The 20,475-nt window shown below is 43.2% G+C and overlaps 1 protein-coding gene and 1 long non-coding RNA gene across 3 annotated transcripts in view; one reads left to right on the forward strand and one right to left on the reverse strand.

The window, feature by feature from the left end:
• The first annotated feature begins 438 nt into the window (after positions 1–438).
• Positions 439–17,222, forward strand: LOC115093531. The gene is made up of 3 exons (XR_003857335.1): positions 439–672; positions 10,315–10,453; positions 11,133–17,222. It is a non-coding gene; the product is annotated as an uncharacterized LOC115093531 (long non-coding RNA).
• Positions 3,389–20,475, reverse strand: part of MAP3K19 (mitogen-activated protein kinase kinase kinase 19) — a 98,861-nt gene continuing 81,774 nt past the window's right edge. Inside the window, exons 12-14 of one of the 2 annotated variants that reach the window (XM_029605369.1) lie at positions 8,241–8,390; positions 7,435–8,132; positions 3,389–4,607 (exon numbers count right to left, since the gene is read on the reverse strand). In XM_029605369.1, the coding sequence (XP_029461229.1) occupies positions 4,541–4,607; positions 7,435–8,132; positions 8,241–8,390 (915 nt within the window). In that variant the 3' untranslated portion in view covers positions 3,389–4,540. The other variant, XM_029605370.1, reaches the window with a different exon arrangement.

Here is a 20,475-nt window from a genome sequence, read left to right on the forward strand (position 1 = left end):
ATCTGAGGTAAACTCCTAAACTCTAAAAGCCAACTTTGTCTATCAAAGGTCAATACGCTGCAAAACCCAAATCGCATGTGTTTTCTTGGGTATGAGAAGGGAAGAAAAGAGGGTCTCAGCATACGGGAAAGGAAAATCTTACTTACCAACCGAGGAACACCATGTGGACTGCTCCCACCCTCCCTCAGCCCCCTCACACGGTCACTAGAAATATTGTGGGCTCTCCCCACTGTAAGAATAGACACAGATCACTGACAGCAAACAGAAATTATTTTTATTAGTAAGATATCTTACGGAGCAATGTGGATTGAGGTAAATACATAGCTCAAGAGATTTTCGGTGGTGCAATAAGTGATATGTCACTGCCCCCAAGCCTGCACAGCAATGGGTTAGTTTCTTTGTAAGCATTACATTTTTCAATTGGTTAGTACTATTATCTTATCTTATATATGCTAATAATATTGCATTCTTATAAGTCATATGATTTCTTGTAAGTTGCTGACCTTTGACATGCTACCTTGGATATTTCCACAAGTCTGAGTTCAATTTTATTATGCTGCTGTTACCTTTCTGCTTTCTCCAACTGGTCTGTCTCCACAGAAATCCTCTTGAAGCATCCTTACACGGTGAATCCACAGTATAGGTGTAGTCTCACCATGGAGCAGTACAGAGGTATTATGACCTGCATTTTATTCTCCATTCCTTTCCTAATATTATGTTTGCTTTTTTGACTGCCACCATACACTTAGCCAAGGATTTCACAGTAGTATTCACAATGATGCTTAAATCCTTTTGTGGGTGGTAATTCCTAATATGGAGCCTGACATCATGTAACTGCATTTTGGATTACTTTTCCTTATATGTATCACTTTGCACTTGTCCACATTTAATTTCATCTGCTATTTGCAACCTCTTCCTACAATTTTCCAAAATCTGCTCGTGATTTAACAACTTGGAATAATTTTGTGTAGTCTGCAAATTAGATCACCTCTTTTATTGTTTCCTCTTTCAGATCCTTTATAAATATATTAAAAAGCACTAGTCCAAGTATAGATCCTTGAGGGACTCCACTGTTTACCTTCCTCCTTTGAAAAAAATGACCATTAAATCCTACTCTTTCGTATCTTTTTTAACCAGTTTGCAATTCACAATAGGACATTTCCTAGTGTGTAGCAGATGGACTCAAAACAAGTGGGTATAGTGAGCTCGTGCTAGCGGAGACGGATCTGACGTCACCCCCACAGGAAGTGCAGCAATTCAGTCATTTCCGTCTCCAAAGCAGTTTGGAGCTACCTCACGCTCGCTGAGCGTGTTTCCAAATTCTAATGACTAAATTCCTAGAAGAAACCTACTGAAGACGAGCCCCACACTCCTGCGGTGATACTAGTCGGTCCCTCCCCCAGTTGAGTTTCCCGAGCTGACTTCCGTGGTCCCTCGGAGGTAGGAGCCTCGGTCTGGTGGCCGACTCGCGGCAGGGACCTAGCCCCCGAGCGAGAAGGGCTCGGGCGCGGCTTAGAGGCAGCCTCGGTCCCGGCGTGGACTTGGCCCCCGAGCGAGACGAGTTCGGGCGCGGCCTAGAGGCAGCGGGTGCACTTCCTCGAGCGCGGTGGTGAAGGTACTTACCCTCTCCCCCCGCAGCCGGAGACCCCCCGGGTCGCAGCCGGGAAGCGCCGAAAACAAGGTAACGCGTTCATCTTTATTGTGGTCTTTTTTTTTTTTGAACAGCTGATGCCGCGAAATCTCTCCCCCAAGCCCCCCTGGATCTCTCCTCTCCCCGAGGCCCCCCCCTGGATCTCTCCCCGAGGCCCCCCCGGACCACCAGGTAATCTTAAAAGGTTTTGGGGGGGTCGGGGGGGGGTCGATTTAAAGGGTCGGGTGTTTTTGTTTTGTTTTTTTTAGCGGCGCAGGCCTCCCTAGCGATGTGAATTGGAATCGGAAACGATTCCAATTCACATATCTTAACGATCAGATTCCCCCCCTCCCCCAGCCGAATCTGATCGTTAAGACGATCTGGCACACGATTCACATCTCTAATGGACATGTGGATGGGGGTGAACCGGTGGATGTGGTGTGCTTGGATTTTCAGAGGGCGTTTGGCGGGGTTCCTCATGAGAGGCTTCTGGGAAGGGTGGGAAGTCATGGGATGGGTGGCGATGTTCTTTTGTGGATTGCAGACTGGCTGAAGGACGGGAAACGGAGAGTAGGATTGAGTGGACAATTTTCTCAGTGGAGGGGAGTGGGCAGTGGAGTGCCTCAGGGATCTGTTTTGGGACCCTTATTTTTTGGTATGTTTGTGGATGGTCTGGAGGGAGGTGCCATAGACCTGATTAAGAATTTCCAAGCATACCTTGATATGTTGCCCATACATAGTACATTCTATGAATTTCAGAAGGAGGCTTTCTTTGGCACATTGCAAATATTAAGAAGGGTATTAGCAGTACATTTTGAGAGAATGAGAATTCTCAGCATGCCCTGATTTATGAATGATGTTCCTATCGAGCTATGTGTAAAACAAGTGCCTTTGGAGAGACTGCGCGCACAGAGAAAAAGAAACAGCTTAGCGGTTCACCTCTCTCCATATTCACTTGCCCAACCACAACTGCACACTCACACACACATCCAGCTAGCATACAACCCCCACACACATACATACAACACCCACTCCTTCACTACCATGCCTACTACCTAAAGTCATACCCCAAAAACATATCCCGCAACCTCCTACCCACCCAAACATGCACCTCCATCCCCACCACATGTCCCCTACACTATATATAGCCCCACATATACTCCCCCACAACTCTAAAAACACATCTCCACTACACACACAAAAACACTCCATATTTGTATGCTTCCTATATTCCTAGCTCCCCATACACACCCCTTCTGTGTTAGAAAGTATTCAGAAAGCCATGCCTCTAAATGCTTTCCCCAGTTGTTAAGCTTTCCAGCATACTGAATGTTAGAATTATGTAAAAAGGATTCATGTCTCTGTAGGCACAATAATGACAAAAAAGGGATGGAAATGTACCAAGGTTTGCATGCAGGAAGAAAATATGAATCTCTTGGAAGAGTTTGAAAACTATAACAATTGGATCTGTATTTTTAGAGAACCAAGCCTAAAAAAAAAATCCTCATTGCTTTTATGGGAAACAGATAAAGGCTTCAGAGTATTGACCAGTGCTCATTCCAAAACACCCCTTCCCTTTCCTTCACTTTGATACAGAGCAACACAGGAAGAGAAATGAGGAAAAAAAACTAAAGCAGCTTACAAAAGATGGCACCACAAAGTGCCTTTAAATCCAGCATCTCCAAACTTCCAAAGTCACACAGCCACCAGCAATCTCCACATAACTTTCACCATCATATTAATACACAAGCACATATATATACAGCACATCTTTTACCTATGCATCACACATATCTACATACATATACTGTATCTTGAACATGTGTGGATGTCTTAAACAAAATGTTTTATTCTGAAACAGCCCTGACTCCTGTTTTCCAGAAAATGGTTTGAACATATTGCATCAAATGGGGGAAAAAAGCACATACAGGAAGTCCTCAGACTTAAGAGTCAATTGGTTCCTGAAAATGTCTTAAGTCAAAATGTTACAAGTCATAACAGATTGTCCCATAAGAACAATGTTATAAATAGGGAATAGGTTTCAGTACTAGAGCCCAATACCCAGAATTTAGTAATATATAGTACTGTAAAAAGCATAGACACATTTAAAAGCATTACTTTTCTTTTGTCTGAGAGGAAAGCGCCAAGTCAGGCATACAGGATATTGCACAGACACAGTTTTGAAGACCTGCAGTCCTGGGTACTCTTCCTATTGATTTCACTCTGCCAGACCTCATTGTGAGCAGCACAGCAATGTGTGCCTGCTGAGAGATGCTCAGGCATCTTAAAATTGCAACAAGTGTTATAAACTGGATAATGGGTATCAATTTAGAAATGTAAATCTGAATAATTGTAACTCAATGCTTTAAACTGAGGACTTCCTGTACTCAAAATACATAATGCAAGAAACCCAATATCCCTTCCTACAGATCTATGTTAGAAAGAATTACCAAACTTCTTCAAACTCCATTACTTGCATCATAGTTGGAACTTGGATCCTTTTGTTGAATAAGGCAAATCTGTAATGTTTTACAACTGGATAGTCATCCTTCTTTTAACCTGCTCATTCTATCCCCCCATCAGCACAAAAGGTGGTCTGGGATTATTGCAAAAGGACCCCTCTACTGAATAGAAAAAAACAAGTTACACAAAGTTATTTCACAGCAATCAAACTGACATTTTGTAAACAGAAGCATTCTTTTTATTTACAGTTTCTAAATTACATGATCTCTGTATTTGCTATAAGAACCAGATTTAGCAATTGTTACTGTAACACTATATATTGACAGTTCTATGTTAAATCAATTTTGCTACTGCCAAAGTAATTTTTTTCTAATGAGGCATATAGTTTCAAATACAGTTGTAGGAATATTTACAATTACAGTTGTCAGCTAATGTCCTTCAATAGGTTCACTGTTTCCGCTTAATAAAGGGATGGTGCAACAGCTGGAATGCTGAGGGTCGCTCACATTGATCCCTGTGTTCAAGAAAAGAGTGTAAAGCACAGCATTAAAGACAATTCTCAAAAAAAACAAGCAACTAAATCAATTTATTCTTGGTGTGGTAAGGAGGAAGTTTCAGACAGAAATAAGTCTGCATAAAGGATGGTATAGTCATGATTTGATTGTCCATAACAAATTGATAGCTAGATTCATCATTCTGCTAAAAAAAAAAATGGGCAGGGGTGAAATTGTGCAGCCGGCCGCATCGTGGCGGTGCGTTTTCGCCAGCCGCGGTCGCAGGCAGGCGGCACACTTTTCACACCCATAGCACCACGGGAAAAGGTGTAGTTATTTCCTGCAGTGCTGCCAGCAATAATGTGGAAAACATTACCGCCTGCAGCGCCGCTGGGCCCTAACCCCACCCACACTCATCCCCTTCCCCTCATTTAAATAATACCGCCGTGACGTGGCCATTATTGCATGTGGTAGGGCGTTATCGCACGTGGTAAGGCCCTGACACATGCGATAAGGCCACATCGCATTTTGATAAATGACCCCAATAGCTATTTAAATCTGCATTACTTTTTAAAAAGTTTGGTAATTTGTCAGAAAGAGACCTTTCATTCTAGTGGCGATACTTACATTTAAGGATTTTGAAAGCTGTCTCACTATTATGAATGTAGGTAAATTAGAATGCTACTGTACTGACCCTTTAGATCAAGTATAAATAGGGCATGCCTATAATAAAACATATAGTCATCTGGCACAATTTATAATTTTTTCAAAATAATTTTTGTAAGATGTATTTAAAAACTTATCTGCACTTAGTGTTCAGAAGACACATATCCCATCCCGACACGGTCCCTTTGGGTTTCATGCTGCTTTTTATTGTATAATAAAACGTGCACACATTTTGTTTAAATGTGTAAAGCTATAAGAAATATCAAAACAAAACAGAAAGTAAAGGAGACCTAGGGATAAATCCCTAAGAGAAAGCATTGACGCCAAACAACTGGCGGAGTTGATGTTTGAGGATTGGAGCTAGTATGCAGTCTTCACTTATTCTCCCTACCCAGCAAGGTTTCAAACTGCAAAACATAGGATCTTCAGCTAACATGGGCTGCCTTTAAACTGGTTTCAAATGCAATGCAAAATAGTTCAGTGAAGTCTTTTTGGCAGCAGTGCTGCTGTAAAGCTAATCTCTATTCCACATCTACCAGAAACTTGTGTGCTCTGAGTACAAGCATAAACTGGACTGGAGACAAGTCACTGAGAGAGAGAATATTTTTACCAGGTATCTGAAATGTCCCCCAGCCTCCAGGAAAAATCTAATCTTTTATCAGCTTTCTATTCATGATGTAACAAGCTGTTTTCTTTATAAAGTCAATTTAGTGCAGGAATATGCATTGCTCCTTTGTATTTCAAAGCCTTTAAAAGTGTCCTCCTCATGCTGCAACAGTACATTTCATTTGAAAGAAAAAGGGAAAGAGGGTCCCAGGTGAAGCAGGAAAACATCCCTTTTTTTTTAGCTATAGTTATTGATTATTTTTAGTTATAGATTATAGTGCATGCTCCCCAGGTTTCATACTTGTGCTGGCAGGTTATCATATTTACTTTTAAAGCCATTAATTAAAAAACAAATTACTTCCCTATGGCTTGCCTGCAATCGGTAGAGCTCATTTTAATGGAGGTGGAGGGACCATGATTTAGCAGTCTCTCCTCTCTGAACCATTCTAGAAGACCTTTTTTTTTTTTTATATCCAATCACAGAATCATAGAATGCTGTATGCAAACAGAGATCTGACTAGTGCCTTGTGGACTCAATATTGTTTTACAAAATGTCCAGATCATGTGTCTTGGTAGCCAGTAAATGTTTATAGAACAATTCTTTATGCCTTGTTATGGACCTAATTTGCTGATTCTCAAACTCCAAGCAAATTTAGTTCACATCTGCCTAATATTCTCTCCTGGCTTCCATGGTTACTAGCTTTCCTCTCATGTTGGTTCTTTTGGCACATTAGGAAATCAATCTGGTTCCCTCAATATATTTAATCATCATTAATACTGTAAAAACTATAGCATGGAAGTGCTAAGATTGAATTCTAGGATACCCCACTGATGAATGGATATACAACAGTGGTGCAGTAGCCATCATCTGCTTTTTGCTGATGTAGCTAAGAAGCTCCGTTCTGATTTCTTAACTGCTTTAAAACCTTTGAGCTGTTATGTTTTTTGCCTTGCCTTTTCCTACAAATAGAAAATAGCACATCTCTGGCCTAAGAAAACAGTAATACAAAAGACAATTACTGCATTTCACTGAAAAATTATCACTTATACCACCAGTCAACTAAAATCTACTCTGAAAACCATTTTTCTAAAAAGGCACAATTATAACAGTTTCCGTTTCTTTTTTTTTTATACGATTTCTGTTTCAAACCTGCAACAGTGTCCAATTACAAAGCAGTTTTATGAAGTCTAGCGATGAGCTGCCCTCTGATTAGACCTTGTCATGTGATCTAAATTTGTAAAGCACTAATCACCAAAATTATCACAACTTAATGTAAATCAGGAAATGTAATTTATTCTAACCTGCATGATTTGGTTAGAATAACATTCCATCATGTTAGAGATTTGGTTTACCAATATGTAATGGCAACCGTCACTAAACTTGCTGCAAGTATAGAATACAAGTTGTGTATTTCCAATCTCTGAATATTTTATAGTTAAGACCCATTTTTCGTTTCTGGTTTATCTTAATATTGTCTGAGTTGCATTCTCACAAAAGGCACAGTTCACTGTTTCAGCCAAATATGTCTTGTTTATAAGCTGGGTTATTTTTCATACATCCCTGGTTAAACGTACCTGGTTAAACACACGTTCACAAATTCCCTTGCTTTTCTGGAAAAATGGTCCGATAAAAACGGCATAAGTCCTCTTTGGGCTCCGATATAGAACATTGCCGCCATCCTGTCCATGTGAGCCAACGGTGGCTTTCCTGTTGCCATTTCAAACACAGTGCAGCCTGTACTCCAGATATCTGATTTTCTTCCATATCCAGATTCAGTTATCACTTCTGGTGCCATCCAATACGGTGTCCCATGCATCGATTTGAGCATTTCACTGTGAGTACCACTCATGCTGACACACGCTAAACGCTTTGCACAGCCAAAGTCAATTAGTTTTATTACCCCAGTGGGCATAAGCATAACATTATTTCCTTTGATATCTCTGTGTATGACTCTGTTCTCATGGAGATAGGCAATACCTTGTAGAATTTGTCTTGTATATTTACAAAACACTATTTCTGGTAGTGGCCCAAAACGTTTTATAATACTAGCAATTGATCCCCCTGGAACAAACTCCATAAAAATGCTGACAATGTTGTCTTTTAAACAAGTCCCTAAATAGCCCACAATGTTAACATGTTTCAGTGTTTTCAGTAAGTCTACTTCTTCTTGAAGTTTTCGATATTCCTTTTCTGTAGAGACTTGATCAGAAGTATCCAAAGCAACCTGCTTAGCAGCTATTAATTTTCCCTGGTTGGTCAGACCACAATAAACCTGTAAATAAATCAGCATTTCATAAATTAAACTAGAAAAACAATACCCATGAAACAAAAATGTCAATGTGTATCCTGGTTGCAAAATTCATTTAATAAGAAAACTTACAGTGCCATACGCTCCCTTTCCAAGGATTTCACCTTTGGTCCACATGATAGGATCATCATTTATTGAACAGAATTCTGAAAACACCGTGTTTTCTATGATGTTGAGCGAGTCATCATCCGTGATGGATAGGCTGGAAGGATTACTTTTACTCTGAGAAATGAAATAAACAAGTAAAATTAATAACACGAGAACAGCACAAATTGTATAAGTGATGTCATCTAACAACCATTCTCTGGAAGGGATTAAAAATGTGGAGTTTATTATAAAAAAAAAATAAATTGTTAAACAGTATCAAATTTATCTTCCTTATCCTGCTTTTTGTTTTCAAATTTATAACAGAAAATCTTTCAATCTGGTTCCATTTGAATGATGTGCCTTTAATTAATTAATGAATTAAATTGATTAAGGCATTTATATTCCATCAGAACAGAGTATAAAATCAAACATATCAGTAAGTGCATGCTAGAAGCAGCACACAAAGGTATGTTTCCCATGAAAGTTGGCATGAGGGATTGAGACTGAAAATTGTCAGGCAATGGCACTTTTGTACAGATTCAAACCAAAATCACAATTCCCTCAACGCCTTTTAGTCTTGATTTCCTCATGCTAATTTTCAGTCAGATCAGTGCAGTGAGTTCCAACATGTGAATGGATAGAGCTACTACTGAAAACAGGTGCTCTCACACTAGCAAAACACACCTAGAAATATTAATAGCTGTCTTAAAAGGACTACAAAATTATACAAATCTTAATCATTAGACATTTAGTGTCTGCTACAGCATCGCACTGCATGTAATTAATGAATTATATATTTTTTAAATTCTTCTATGAGAATAAATACTAAACAATATTTGAATTTGAGATTCTGGCAAATCATACAGTTTCAATGTTTACTATATATAAGCCATAAAGAAAAATAAAATATTCTAGATTTTAAGTGATATGATCCTTTTAAATTCTTGTAAAGTGCTTATATGAATTGGTAAGAGGTAGATCTGCGGTTTAACACAAACTTTGTTTGCTGTGTTGTTTGATTTTAATACAATATGACTGTGAACCAAAACTAAAAACCTAAGCCAATAAAATTTAAAATTCAAAATGTGAAGAACCAATGAAGACTCACTCATTTTCTGATATTTTAGGAGGAAAAGATCTCAGAACAATTCATATCTAAAAACGAGTTAAACAACTGACACCTCTTTAATCAGTGGTCATAAAAAACATCCTTTCAAAGCAGAGCTATAATATGGCCAGTATGGCTGTGGCCACAGATGCCATCTACTAGGGAGCACCACAGCTCAGACCCCACAATGAAACCTTAGGGAGTAGGAAATAATAGGGCTTGAGAAGCCTGAGAAAATCTGTGGGTACTTTAAGTAGAAAGGAAGGGATTAAGTTTCAGAATGGGACACAGATTCAAGTAGGGGATTTGCATGTCATAGCTCCCTGTTGGTAATTTTGTAAGAAATAGCACCAAAAATCAGAGGATTCAAATTACTAAATTACGGAACTATGACTGGGAAAGGAATCTATGAGAGAAATGTACTGGAAATCAATCCTAGGAAGCAAACAGATTTTCACCCTGACTAACAAAGCTTACTCAGACACTTGGGTGCTGAGTTCCCAGACAACAGGGGAATGGCCAAGTGTGGACCCCAGCGATGGCACGGACCTTTCAGTGGAGTGGAAGGAGCAGAAATCCCCTCCCCCAGCCAACACTGCTCACCAGTCCAGTTGCATCTGTTCACATGGGTGAGACTTGGGATAAAAGGAGGAGGATAATAGTAATGCTTGAGTTAGCGGGAATGCAAGAGGTCCCTTCTATTCTATATGGTGGTATACTGTGGGGACCAACAACCCTGAATTGCTAAATATTAAATATTCTTGGTACCTTGTAGAATGGTATATAGTTGTGTAGACTGAGACTACTAACCACAAGTAGATAAGTGCTGTTTGACATCCTATTAGCAATGTACATAGTCATGTAGAAATTATATACTTGTATAGTCTAATAAACCTGTAAATATTTATACATACTGCCATGCTTGTTCACAGTCCCATTTGTTTTTCCTAGGGTGAAGGGAGGGAAATCCCACCTACTACCACCTTCTTCCCGAGATGGAGGCACCAGGTACCAAGAATGTGAGGACCGGAAGAATCTTCCCTTGGGGGAGTTCTGCCAGGTTGGTCCAGACCCAGGAACATCCCATGAGGTAAGCGGTCAAGGGGGCGTTACATTTAGGAGTGGAGATGTACCAGGAGGGGGAGGTTGGGGGGGTTCTGTGGTTGCTGGTTACTTTTATTTATAAGCCTAGTATAGTATTAGCCATCTTTGTTGTGGTCACTCCTGCAGGGAGCAAACATTTTTGTTGTGGGTATTTGCATATGATGGTGATAATCTTTGTAAAGAGACAATAGAATGGCAGCAGCCATTTTTGTATGGGGCAGAGAACTGCAAGCAGCTATTTTATGTAAGGGATGCTGCACTTTTAAGCTGGGATGGGTATTATCTTCATTATGCTGATTGGCTCCTGCAAGAGATATCCCAGAAGCAGCCCAAAGGAGGGAGGATACAGCAATTACCCAGAGTATCTCTCACAACAAGAAAAAAAAAAAAGGAAAGCATCCTTGTATACATCTACTAGGCCTGGTATGTGCCCGTCATTGCCAGCATTGCTGGGAGAGGCAGTTATTCTTTCCCTCCTTTCCAGGTGTCCTAACAGGCTAATGATTCTGGAAACTTCCACTGGGCACAGATGGCTATGTCCAGTTTTTGATCCAGGAGGCTCAGGTTTTTATTTAAAAAAAAAAACAAAAAAAAAAAAAACTGTGGAGGGAAAATGGCACAAATACAGAATTTCAATTTTTCATGTTTCTCTCCTTCACTTCCAGCTTTTGTCACACAAGCTAGGTGCTACAGCAAAGTACTCTGATGGCTCCAAAGAGGTGTGTTGCATCCATCGCTCACAAGGGCTCGCAACCCCATATGCTTGCTAGTAAGGCCTGGAGATCAACTCAGAGGACAGGGGTGGTAGGTGCAGGGAGAGCGTTGAAGGCTAACCTATCCCCCAAACCAGTGCCAGCTACCGGCCCATCTCGAACCTGCCGTTCCTGGCCAAGATAATTGAGAAGACAGTCAACCACCAGCTATCAGAATTTCTCAAAAACTGAAATATACTAGCTCCCGCTCAACATGGCTTCAAAAAATCCCACAGCACCGAATCACTACTACTCACCCTCAAAGACACAATAATACGAGGATACGACAAGGGCACATCTTTCCTCCTAATCCTACTTGACATCTCCGCCGCATTTGACACTGTCAATCATAAGATCTTACTTCACAGGCTAAGAGAAGTAGGTATCAGTGGCACCATTCTCCAATGGTTTAATCATTCCTCACCAACAGATCTTTTAAGGTAACCCATGAAAGCACAACATAAGAAAGAATCCCTCTCCCACAGGGAGCTCCACAAGGCTCATCTCTATCCCCCACCCTCTTCAACGTCTATATGCTGCCATTATGCAACTACTTAGACAAAACAGGGCTCACCTACTTCCTATACGCAGATGATGTACAGATCCTGCTCCCCATTAGAAATAACATAAACAATACTCTAAACCAATGGGAATCCTACCTGACAGATATAACTTCCATCCTCAACCAAATGGCACTAACACTCAACCAGAACAAGACGGAAATTCTTCACCTCTCCAGGAAAACATCAATACCCAATTCCGACCCCACAACTCTGACCAAATACAACATGCTCACGACAGTTAGAGACCTTGGACCTTGGACAAGGAACTAAACTTCAAATTTCATATCAAGACACTGATAAAAGAAGGATTCTACAAACTTCAAATCCTCAAGAAACTTCAACCCCTACTTCACCCCCAGACTACCGAACAGATCTGCAATCCCGCCTCTTTGCCAAGTTAGACTATTGTAACGCCATCCTAACAGGCCTCCCTGCAGCCACCCTCAAGCCCCTCCAGCTCCTCCAAAATGCAACCGCATGGTCCCTAACGAATAACAAAAAAACGGATCACATCACACCCACACTTAAACAACTCCACTGGTTGCCTGTCCCTTTCAGATCTCAAAACAAAACTCTCATGCTTATACACAAGGCAATCCATAATGATAAAGCCAGCTGGTTACAGAAACCACTGACCCCTAGCAACTCCATCAGAAATCTCCACTCAACCAACACAGGCCTTCTCACCACTCCCTCCATTAAGGAAGTGCATCGAGTCACCACAAGAGAACGCACCGCATCTATAGCTGGCCCTCACCTCTGGAACAACCTTCCACCCTCTCTCAGAACGGACCCCTCTACGCCATCCTTCCGAAAGAACCTCAAAACCTGGCTCTTCCGGAAAGCTTTCCCTCCAGATAAATAATCGTCTCCTTATACCACCCTCCCCCCCAAATAAAATTCTCCCCCCTTCCCCTGGGCCCTGCCATCCCCCCTCCCTGCCACTGTACATAAGTCAAATCAGAACATATTCTGTTAAAAAAGTTATTTCAATGTATTTTACAATTAAGTAAATTTGTTAAGCAAGTTATAAGTATCTAGTTAGCACATTGTAACAGAATTAATTAACTATGTCAATGTAAGGCTTGCCTTTTGACATCATGTTATATGTAAACCGATGTGATATGCCAAATCGAATGTCGGTATAGAAAAGCAAATAAATAAATAAGTAGGAAAAAGATTGTTGAACCGCAATTGCCCACACAGTGATAAAGGCAGCCCCACTACATGCCAGCAAGATATAGATGACCTCATGTTGGAGCTTTGATAGCAGGTGGAGATGCATGGCACGGACTGGCTGGAACAGCGCATATCAGGCTCAGCAGTCTCTGATAACAGCCATCAGACAGGAAGGGCCGGAGTTTCCCCACAAGATTGCAATATTCTTCCTTCTTCAAAGGGCAGTGCCAGTCCGTGATTGGTGGGCCAAGGTAAGACTATGGTAGCCTGGAGTGACTCTGATTCTGACTCTTCCTCCAACAGCAGTGACTAAGAATTAGCTCTAGCCATTGTCATGCCAGAACGCCTTGAAATAATTTAAGAAAAAGCAGATTGCTGGAAAAGTTGGTTCAGCCGTGAGTGTGTGGGGTGCAGATGCCAGGCCTTCATTTGGCTCACAGAGTATGACTTCCCCAGCAGGGGCTTCCCTGGTGCAGTCTGTCTCAACACCTGCACACAAGGAGGAAGTTTTATGTAGGGTTAATTCTCTTTCTTGTAGTGTTCTCAAAAAGATCAAGAAAAAAATTTGGAAACGGAGTTTATAGATATATTCTCTCTGTTGATCAGGGTCCACGACAGTGGTGAGGGTGAAGCAAAGGATAAGGAGGCAGGAGGGGAGGCAAAAAAGAAGAGACCCAAAATCTTGAAAAATACACAATTGGGTAGCAGCATTTCACATCTTCATGAGTGTCATAGTGGAATGTGAATCAGATATTTAGACACAATCATGAAAGCCCACAAGCAGGGGGATTGGGCATGATTGAAGTATGACATGAAGTTTTGGAGGTGCATGACGGAGGACAGCTCTGTCTCCTGGAGGTATAGGGTGTTCGACCTTTGGCTGGATGAGATGATGATGCATAGATCATCAGTACTGGAAAGTTAGGGGTTCAACACTAGTGGCTCATGGGATAGAACGCTGATGCTCACCGGAGGGAGGCGGGACACTTGTAGGCAATTCAATGCTGGTCACTGCATGTGGGCCCACTGCAAATTCAAGCATGTCTGCTCCTCTTGCAGCATTGGTTCGCACCCGGCTAAGCAATGCTGGGCTTCAAGGGATCGTAGGCAGCAGCCCCCTAACTCTACTCGCAGCGCCAAGGGTCTTAGCGTCCACACTGGTCAACACTGAGGCCATGAAGCCATGGTTAGAGCGCTATTCCTTGTGAAGTGAAGCCACAGAGCTTACGGCAGGCTTCACTGCTGGTTTTCCTATCCCCTGCTATTCTGACCCCCCTCCAAGTCCAAGTTCATCCCATTCGCAATGTAAAATCCTTATCTGCCCATGAGGACAAGGCAGAGAGAAATATTTTATTGGAAATTGCTCTGGGTAGGGTTGTGGGTTCTTTTGCATACCCCCCCCCCCCTTTTCTGAATATGGTGATATCCCCTTTGGGAATGGTTCCAAAGAAAGGAGCCAGGGAAGTTCAGGCTCATTCACAATTTATCCTATCTGCCAGGAAATTCTGTGAATGATCCGATTGACCCTCAGTTATGTGCAGTATCTTATGCATCCCTCGGTTCGGTGATAGCAATCATCAGGGAGGCAGGTGACCAGATAGAGCTGACAAAGGCAGACATAGAGTCCATGTTTTATCTGTTGCCTGTCCAACCCGGTTCCTTTCACCTACTTGGTTTTCAATTTAGAGGCCAGTTTTTTGACAGGTGAATCCCGATGGGCTGTTTGATCTCATGCATGTACTTTGAGCTTTTCAGCTCCTTTCTGTATTGGATGGTTGAGCAGCGGTTGGGATCCAAACTTGCCATACACTACCTAGACAATTTCCTTTTCATGGGTAGGCTTGTGCAGGATTGCTTTTCAGGATTGCAGGCACCTACTGGCCATATTCCAAGGCATCAAGGAGGAGTTTGGCATCCCACTAGCAAAAGAGAAAACTGAAGGGCCATCCAAGTCAATAACTTTCCTGGGTACAGAGCTGGATGTAGAGGCACAGATAATCCAGATTACCTAGGGATAAGCTTTGGAAGTTATGCGAAGCTATTCGGGACATGTGCAGCACTAGGAAGGTGACCTTGCGTCAGTTTCGGTCCCTCATCAGTCTACTCAGTTTTGCATCCCGGGTCATCCCGACGGGAAGGATGTTCAAATGCAGGTTAGCCTTGGCCACAGCAGGCGTGGCAAGAAAACATCACCACATCAGAGTTACTAGGGCGATTAGGCAGGACATGCAGATATGGGACCTCTTCCTCCGGGATTTCAATGGATGGCTTTCTGGCAGGACCCCCCTAGGTGTAGTAATGAATTGGAACTCTTCACCGACGCATCCGGAGGCATGGGATTCAGCATGTACTTCAGGGGAGCCTGGTGTACCGACCCTTGGCCTCCAAGTTGGCACGAGTATGGGATTACTTAAAGACCTAACATTTTTGGAACCCTTTCATATTATTGAGGCCCTTTAGCTGTGGGGGAGGCTCTTAAATAGAGCCAGCATAATTTTTACATCGCATAACATGTCAGTGGTGCAAGTAATTAATGGTCTATCTGTGAGAGCCTTAGGAGCAAAATGCACTCATTAGACAGTTAGTGCTTCTGTGCTTACATTATAATATTACATGCTGCGCAGCGCACATCCCTGGTGCCGAGAATAATATCACCAATTCTCTTTCCGGCTTTAGGTGAGCGTCTTTCAGGTGCTTCGATCCGGAGGCAGATCGTGTCTCAGTTCCTGTGCCCGAAGAGATATGGCAGCTTGGCCCTCTGACTTTTGGGAGTTGATCCTGGGTTCCCTAGCAGAGAACACAAGGAAGAGCTATTAACTTTCATATCTTCGTCGTGGATGAGGGTAGTTCAGGGATATGGCCCATACCACCACCTATGTTGATTAGATACATCTTGCATTGTAAAGACCAGGGCATAGCCAGATTTTTGTAACAACCTGTCTGGCAAGTCTATCATTCTTTTCGAGGGCATTGGATTCCCCAGCCTCTCTGAGCTATTTTATCAAAAGGCACTTGATAGACTGGGCAAAGGAGAAGGGCAGACCCCCCGGGACATGCGACAACCCATCACATACAACTTGTTGACTCGCCTCCTGAAGGCTCTGGAGGATGTCTGTTTCGACAGTTTCGAGGCCTGCCTTTTTTGCTTCACATTCTCTATAACATTTTATGCGGTGCTACGTATGAGTGAATTGACTGTTCAGTCAGTCACTAAGCCAAGTGAGGCTAGTTTAGAGTTGGGTGATTTGGATTAGAGCGCGACAAGCTAGTGCTGTTCATTCGAAGGTCCAAAATGGACCAGAGTGCAAAAGGTGCTACATTTTGCAGAAATGGGTTGGGGAAGGCTCTTGACTGATCCATTGCACAAGGCTTTACCTGGGGCAGCACCCTTTCCTCGGTGGGCAGCTATTGATACATGCTGATGGTCATCCGCTGACCCAATACCAATTCTGAAAGATGCTCCGTTTGGCCCTGCGGGCTAGTGGCATATCCATGGAAGGTTATGGTATGCACTATTTTCAGACTGGGGTGGCTGCCGAGCTGGGCTTTCATCCTAATGCGATAATGTCCTTTGGTAGATAGTACTCAAAGAGGTTCAATTCGTACATTAGACCAAAACAATATTTCCTGCCTTAGTCATTTATCTAATTTCTCTGTTCCAGGTCCAATGTCACGAATGCGCTTCATCTGTAAATAGAGCATTCATATGTTGAATGGGTGCGTAAGAGAGCCATGGGTCAACCTTTGGACAAGCTCCTGGGCATCGCCTGATATTAATTTGGAAAAGATACCGGGGAGGAGGTGGGACCAGCTGATGCAAACCATTCTGCACATGGGAAGAAAAGTTTTATTGCCCTCCCCTTGCGATAATTATCCATCTGGGGGGCATTGACATGGCAGCCACACGTACAATGGAGCTGATTCGGAAAATCCAAAAAAGATTTTAGTGGAATTCACAGAAGTGTTTGGAGGAGGGGAGTGATCGCATCAGGCGGTGGATAGGGCTAGGAAAAAAAAAAAACCAGGTGGATGTGCAGATTCATGCCCACTTTTCTGGGGCTGTACACCCAAAATGAATTGATGGATGAGAGTTTGGGTTGTTTCGGCCAGACTGGGTGCATTTGTCAGACATAGGCTGGGATATCTTCAGTAGTGACTTCCAGGATGTGCTGGAAGCGCTGCTTGACAGATTGGGCTGTGGTGAGTAAGGTCAATAATAAACATCTTTGAACTCTATCCAGTGAAGTGGTTTTAATTTCAAGACCTGGGTACTGCGTGTGGAGGGGGGGGGGGGGAACAGGGGGAAGGGGGTATAAGAGGGGGGCAGGAGTGAAGGCCTAACCCCTGCCCATATTGAGACCCTGCGACAAGAACTTAGGGAGCAGGGCACAATAAGGGCAGAGAGGCCTGAGAAAATCTGTGGGTATTTTAGGTAGGCAGGAAGGGGTTAAGTTTCAGGATGGGTGGGATGTGAGGGGGGGATTGAGGGGGGGGGCGTAGGAAGGCACGGGATTGGCCGAGGCGGGAATTCAAAAGGGTAGCCTGCAAGCAGAGCTCCCCTTTTCACCCCGGCTTGCCATGTCATTTGGCACACCCCCCCCCCCCCCCCCCGGTTGTCAGGTGGGGTTATTTAAGGGACAGTTGCAGCTCAGGGTGTGGTGATCAGCAATTTAACAGGGCCCTCCCCCTTAAAAACCTCCCATTCATGCTATCTGAGGGCAGCTGCCCAGGGGGGGCGAAGGCAAGTACGTAACAGGGCCAGTGGACCAGTAGACTGAATCTGGATCCCTGGTGCTTCGAAGGCAGCCATGGGAGAAGAAAAGGGGCAGGGCAGGAGCAGAGCTCAGCCGAGGTCAAGTGACTTCTACGGTCGGGACCTTAGCATGCCAGTAACCCTGTCAGAGCCTTGGCTGTTACAGCCCGGTTTTATCTTGGTTGTCAGCGGTTTGTTAATGTATTGCTTTGGGCACTGGTCACCAGCTGGAGAGAAGATCTTATGAAATTATTTAGGCCAGGGTGTCATATTATTAGTTCTGTTTTAATTGTATTAGTTGTTTGCTGTACTGCCTTGAGGCTCCGGCCAAATCTGTCCAATAATAAACACCATTGAATTCTAACAAGTGTGGTGGTTTTAATTTCAAGACCTGGGGACTGGGGGGGGGGGGGTAGAGGCAAAGGCCTAACCCCTGCCCATATTGTGTCCCAATATTGCTGCAAAATAGCTGCTTCTATCATCCTGCTTTCAGGTCTGAGTTGCTGCAGCTGCCCCAGGGTTGAAGATGACTTGTTACTCCTACCCCCCATACCCCCAATCCCAGCTCCATAGGTAGTCCAGAAGTAACCGCTGCTCCTATTAGTTTGTCAGAAAAACATTTGGTGGTTCTTGCATTTTTTTTTTTTTTTTTGTGATGACCTGCAGGTCCAAAGATTAACAGTTGTGTACACCCTACCACCCCCCCAGCAGTCTGACCAGCAGGAGAGCAAAGCTGGCAGCCTGTGCTTTTAACTTCCTCTTCCTGTTGCCAGCTTCGCTTGTGCCTGTGGTTCAAAAGCTTTTCTGAGCAGAAGAGTGAGGAGCCTGCAGCAGAAGGATGCTAGAAATACTGGCTGCCGGCTCCCTCTCTATCGTTCGTCAGACTTTCACAGGGGATGGTGTTTGGCGGGAGAGGGAGATGAAGTGAAGGAGGAAAGGATGGAAGGTGAGAATGAAGGAATGGTTACAAGGTAGGGGGGATGTTAAAGGCGAGACAAGGGAAGGATAGAAGTGAGGGAGTATTGGAAGCTGAGAAAAGAAGGAAGAAGATGAAGATGGAAAGCGGGGCTTTTTAGATGAAAGAGGAGGAGGAAGGATGGAAGTTGAAGGGGAGGTGTAAATTAAGGGACTGAAGGGGGGAGGAGGTTGGGAGGTGGAGAATAATTTTGGGGGGGATCAAAAAGCAGAAATGGAGGCAGCTGTGAAGGGGAAGGGCAAGGGGTGCAGATAGCTGGAGATAGTAAAGGGAGCAAACCAACAGAGGAATGTGGAGGTGCTAAGAAGGGGAGTTATAGAGGTGTTGGGAGAGGGAGAACTGGAGGGGGAGAAGGAAGGATGAAATCAATCTATGAGCTTATAGTGAGGTAAAGAGAGAAATGAGATGATGGGGAAAGAGTAATGTTGGAGATGTAAGGGAGGAACTGAAGAACACAGGAGGAAAGAGAACAAATGGAAAATGGGTAGGAGATCCTGGTAAAGATGGAAGATCAGAGTAATTAGAAAAATGTCCAGACAACAAAGGTAGAAAAACACTTTATTTTCAGTTTAGTGAATGGAATATGTCAACTTTGGGAATGTGTGCTTGATATCCTTTTATTTTGCATGTGTCTACTAATATAGCATAAATAATAAGTGTTAGGTTTTAAATTTAAAAAGTAGAGCAGCCTAGTGGTTAGAGCAGTAGACTGCAAATCATGGAAGCCAGAGTTCAAATCCTGCTGTTACTCCTCTTAATCACTTTAGCCTCAGGTTCAAACTTGTAGAGTCATTCATCAAAATGCGATAATAGTACTATTGCACGGTGCAAATGCAAATTTTTGGAAGGGGCGGGATTAATTAAAATGAAGGATAATATCGCACTGTTTTAATGCTGGAAATAACTACACCTTTTTTCCTGGCGTTAAGCTGTGCGATATGCCCGAAACAGCCATAACGGAATCATGATAAATTTTGCAAATTGCATTTCGGCCATTTCTGAGCTTGGGAGGGGAAAGAAGTGGAATATAGAGAGAGAGCCTCTGGGAAGGCCTTCACAGAATTCAACTATTTATATAACTGTAGGAGGGCCAGCTAATAGCTCAAGGTGAGGTGTTGGTGGAGGTTTAGGGACCACTTTTACTTGCAGAGTGAGATGTACAAACTACACAGTACACCATGGTGAAAATTTGACATCATTTGGCGTGAGGAAAGTCTCACAAAGATGAGATTTCTACTATGTTATCTTGCCCTAGCTTGATGGTACCCTGTTATAGAGTCCATCAAGCTACGCAAGAGAACACCGTAGAAATCTCATCTTTGTGAATCTTTCCTCACTCCAAATGATGTCAAATCTTCACTGTGGGGTACTGTGCAGTTTGTATTAGAGATGTGAATCGGAACCGGAATCGGTTCATTTCCGGTTCCGATTCAAATCGTGCATTTTGTTTCGTCCGACCCGATCGTTTGGTTTTTTTTTTATTGGCTGTGCCCGATCCGATAAAAAACCCACCCGACCCTTTAAAACTGCTCCCTTAGCCTCCACCACCCCCCCCCCCCCCCCCCCCCCCCCCCCCAAAATGTTTTAAAATTACCTGGTGGTCCAGTGGGCCCCGGGAGCGAACTCCCGCTCTCGGTCCGTCGGCTGCCACTAATAAAAATGGCGCCATTGGCCCTTTGCCCTTACCATGTGACAGGGTAACCGTGCCATTGGCTGGCCCCTGTCACATGGTAAGAGCACTGGACGGCCGGCGCCATCTTTAAAAATGCTTTCTGTGATTCTTCC

Source organism: Rhinatrema bivittatum, chromosome 6 (assembly GCF_901001135.1).
Source record: "Rhinatrema bivittatum chromosome 6, aRhiBiv1.1, whole genome shotgun sequence".
Taxonomy (NCBI): domain Eukaryota; kingdom Metazoa; phylum Chordata; class Amphibia; order Gymnophiona; family Rhinatrematidae; genus Rhinatrema; species Rhinatrema bivittatum.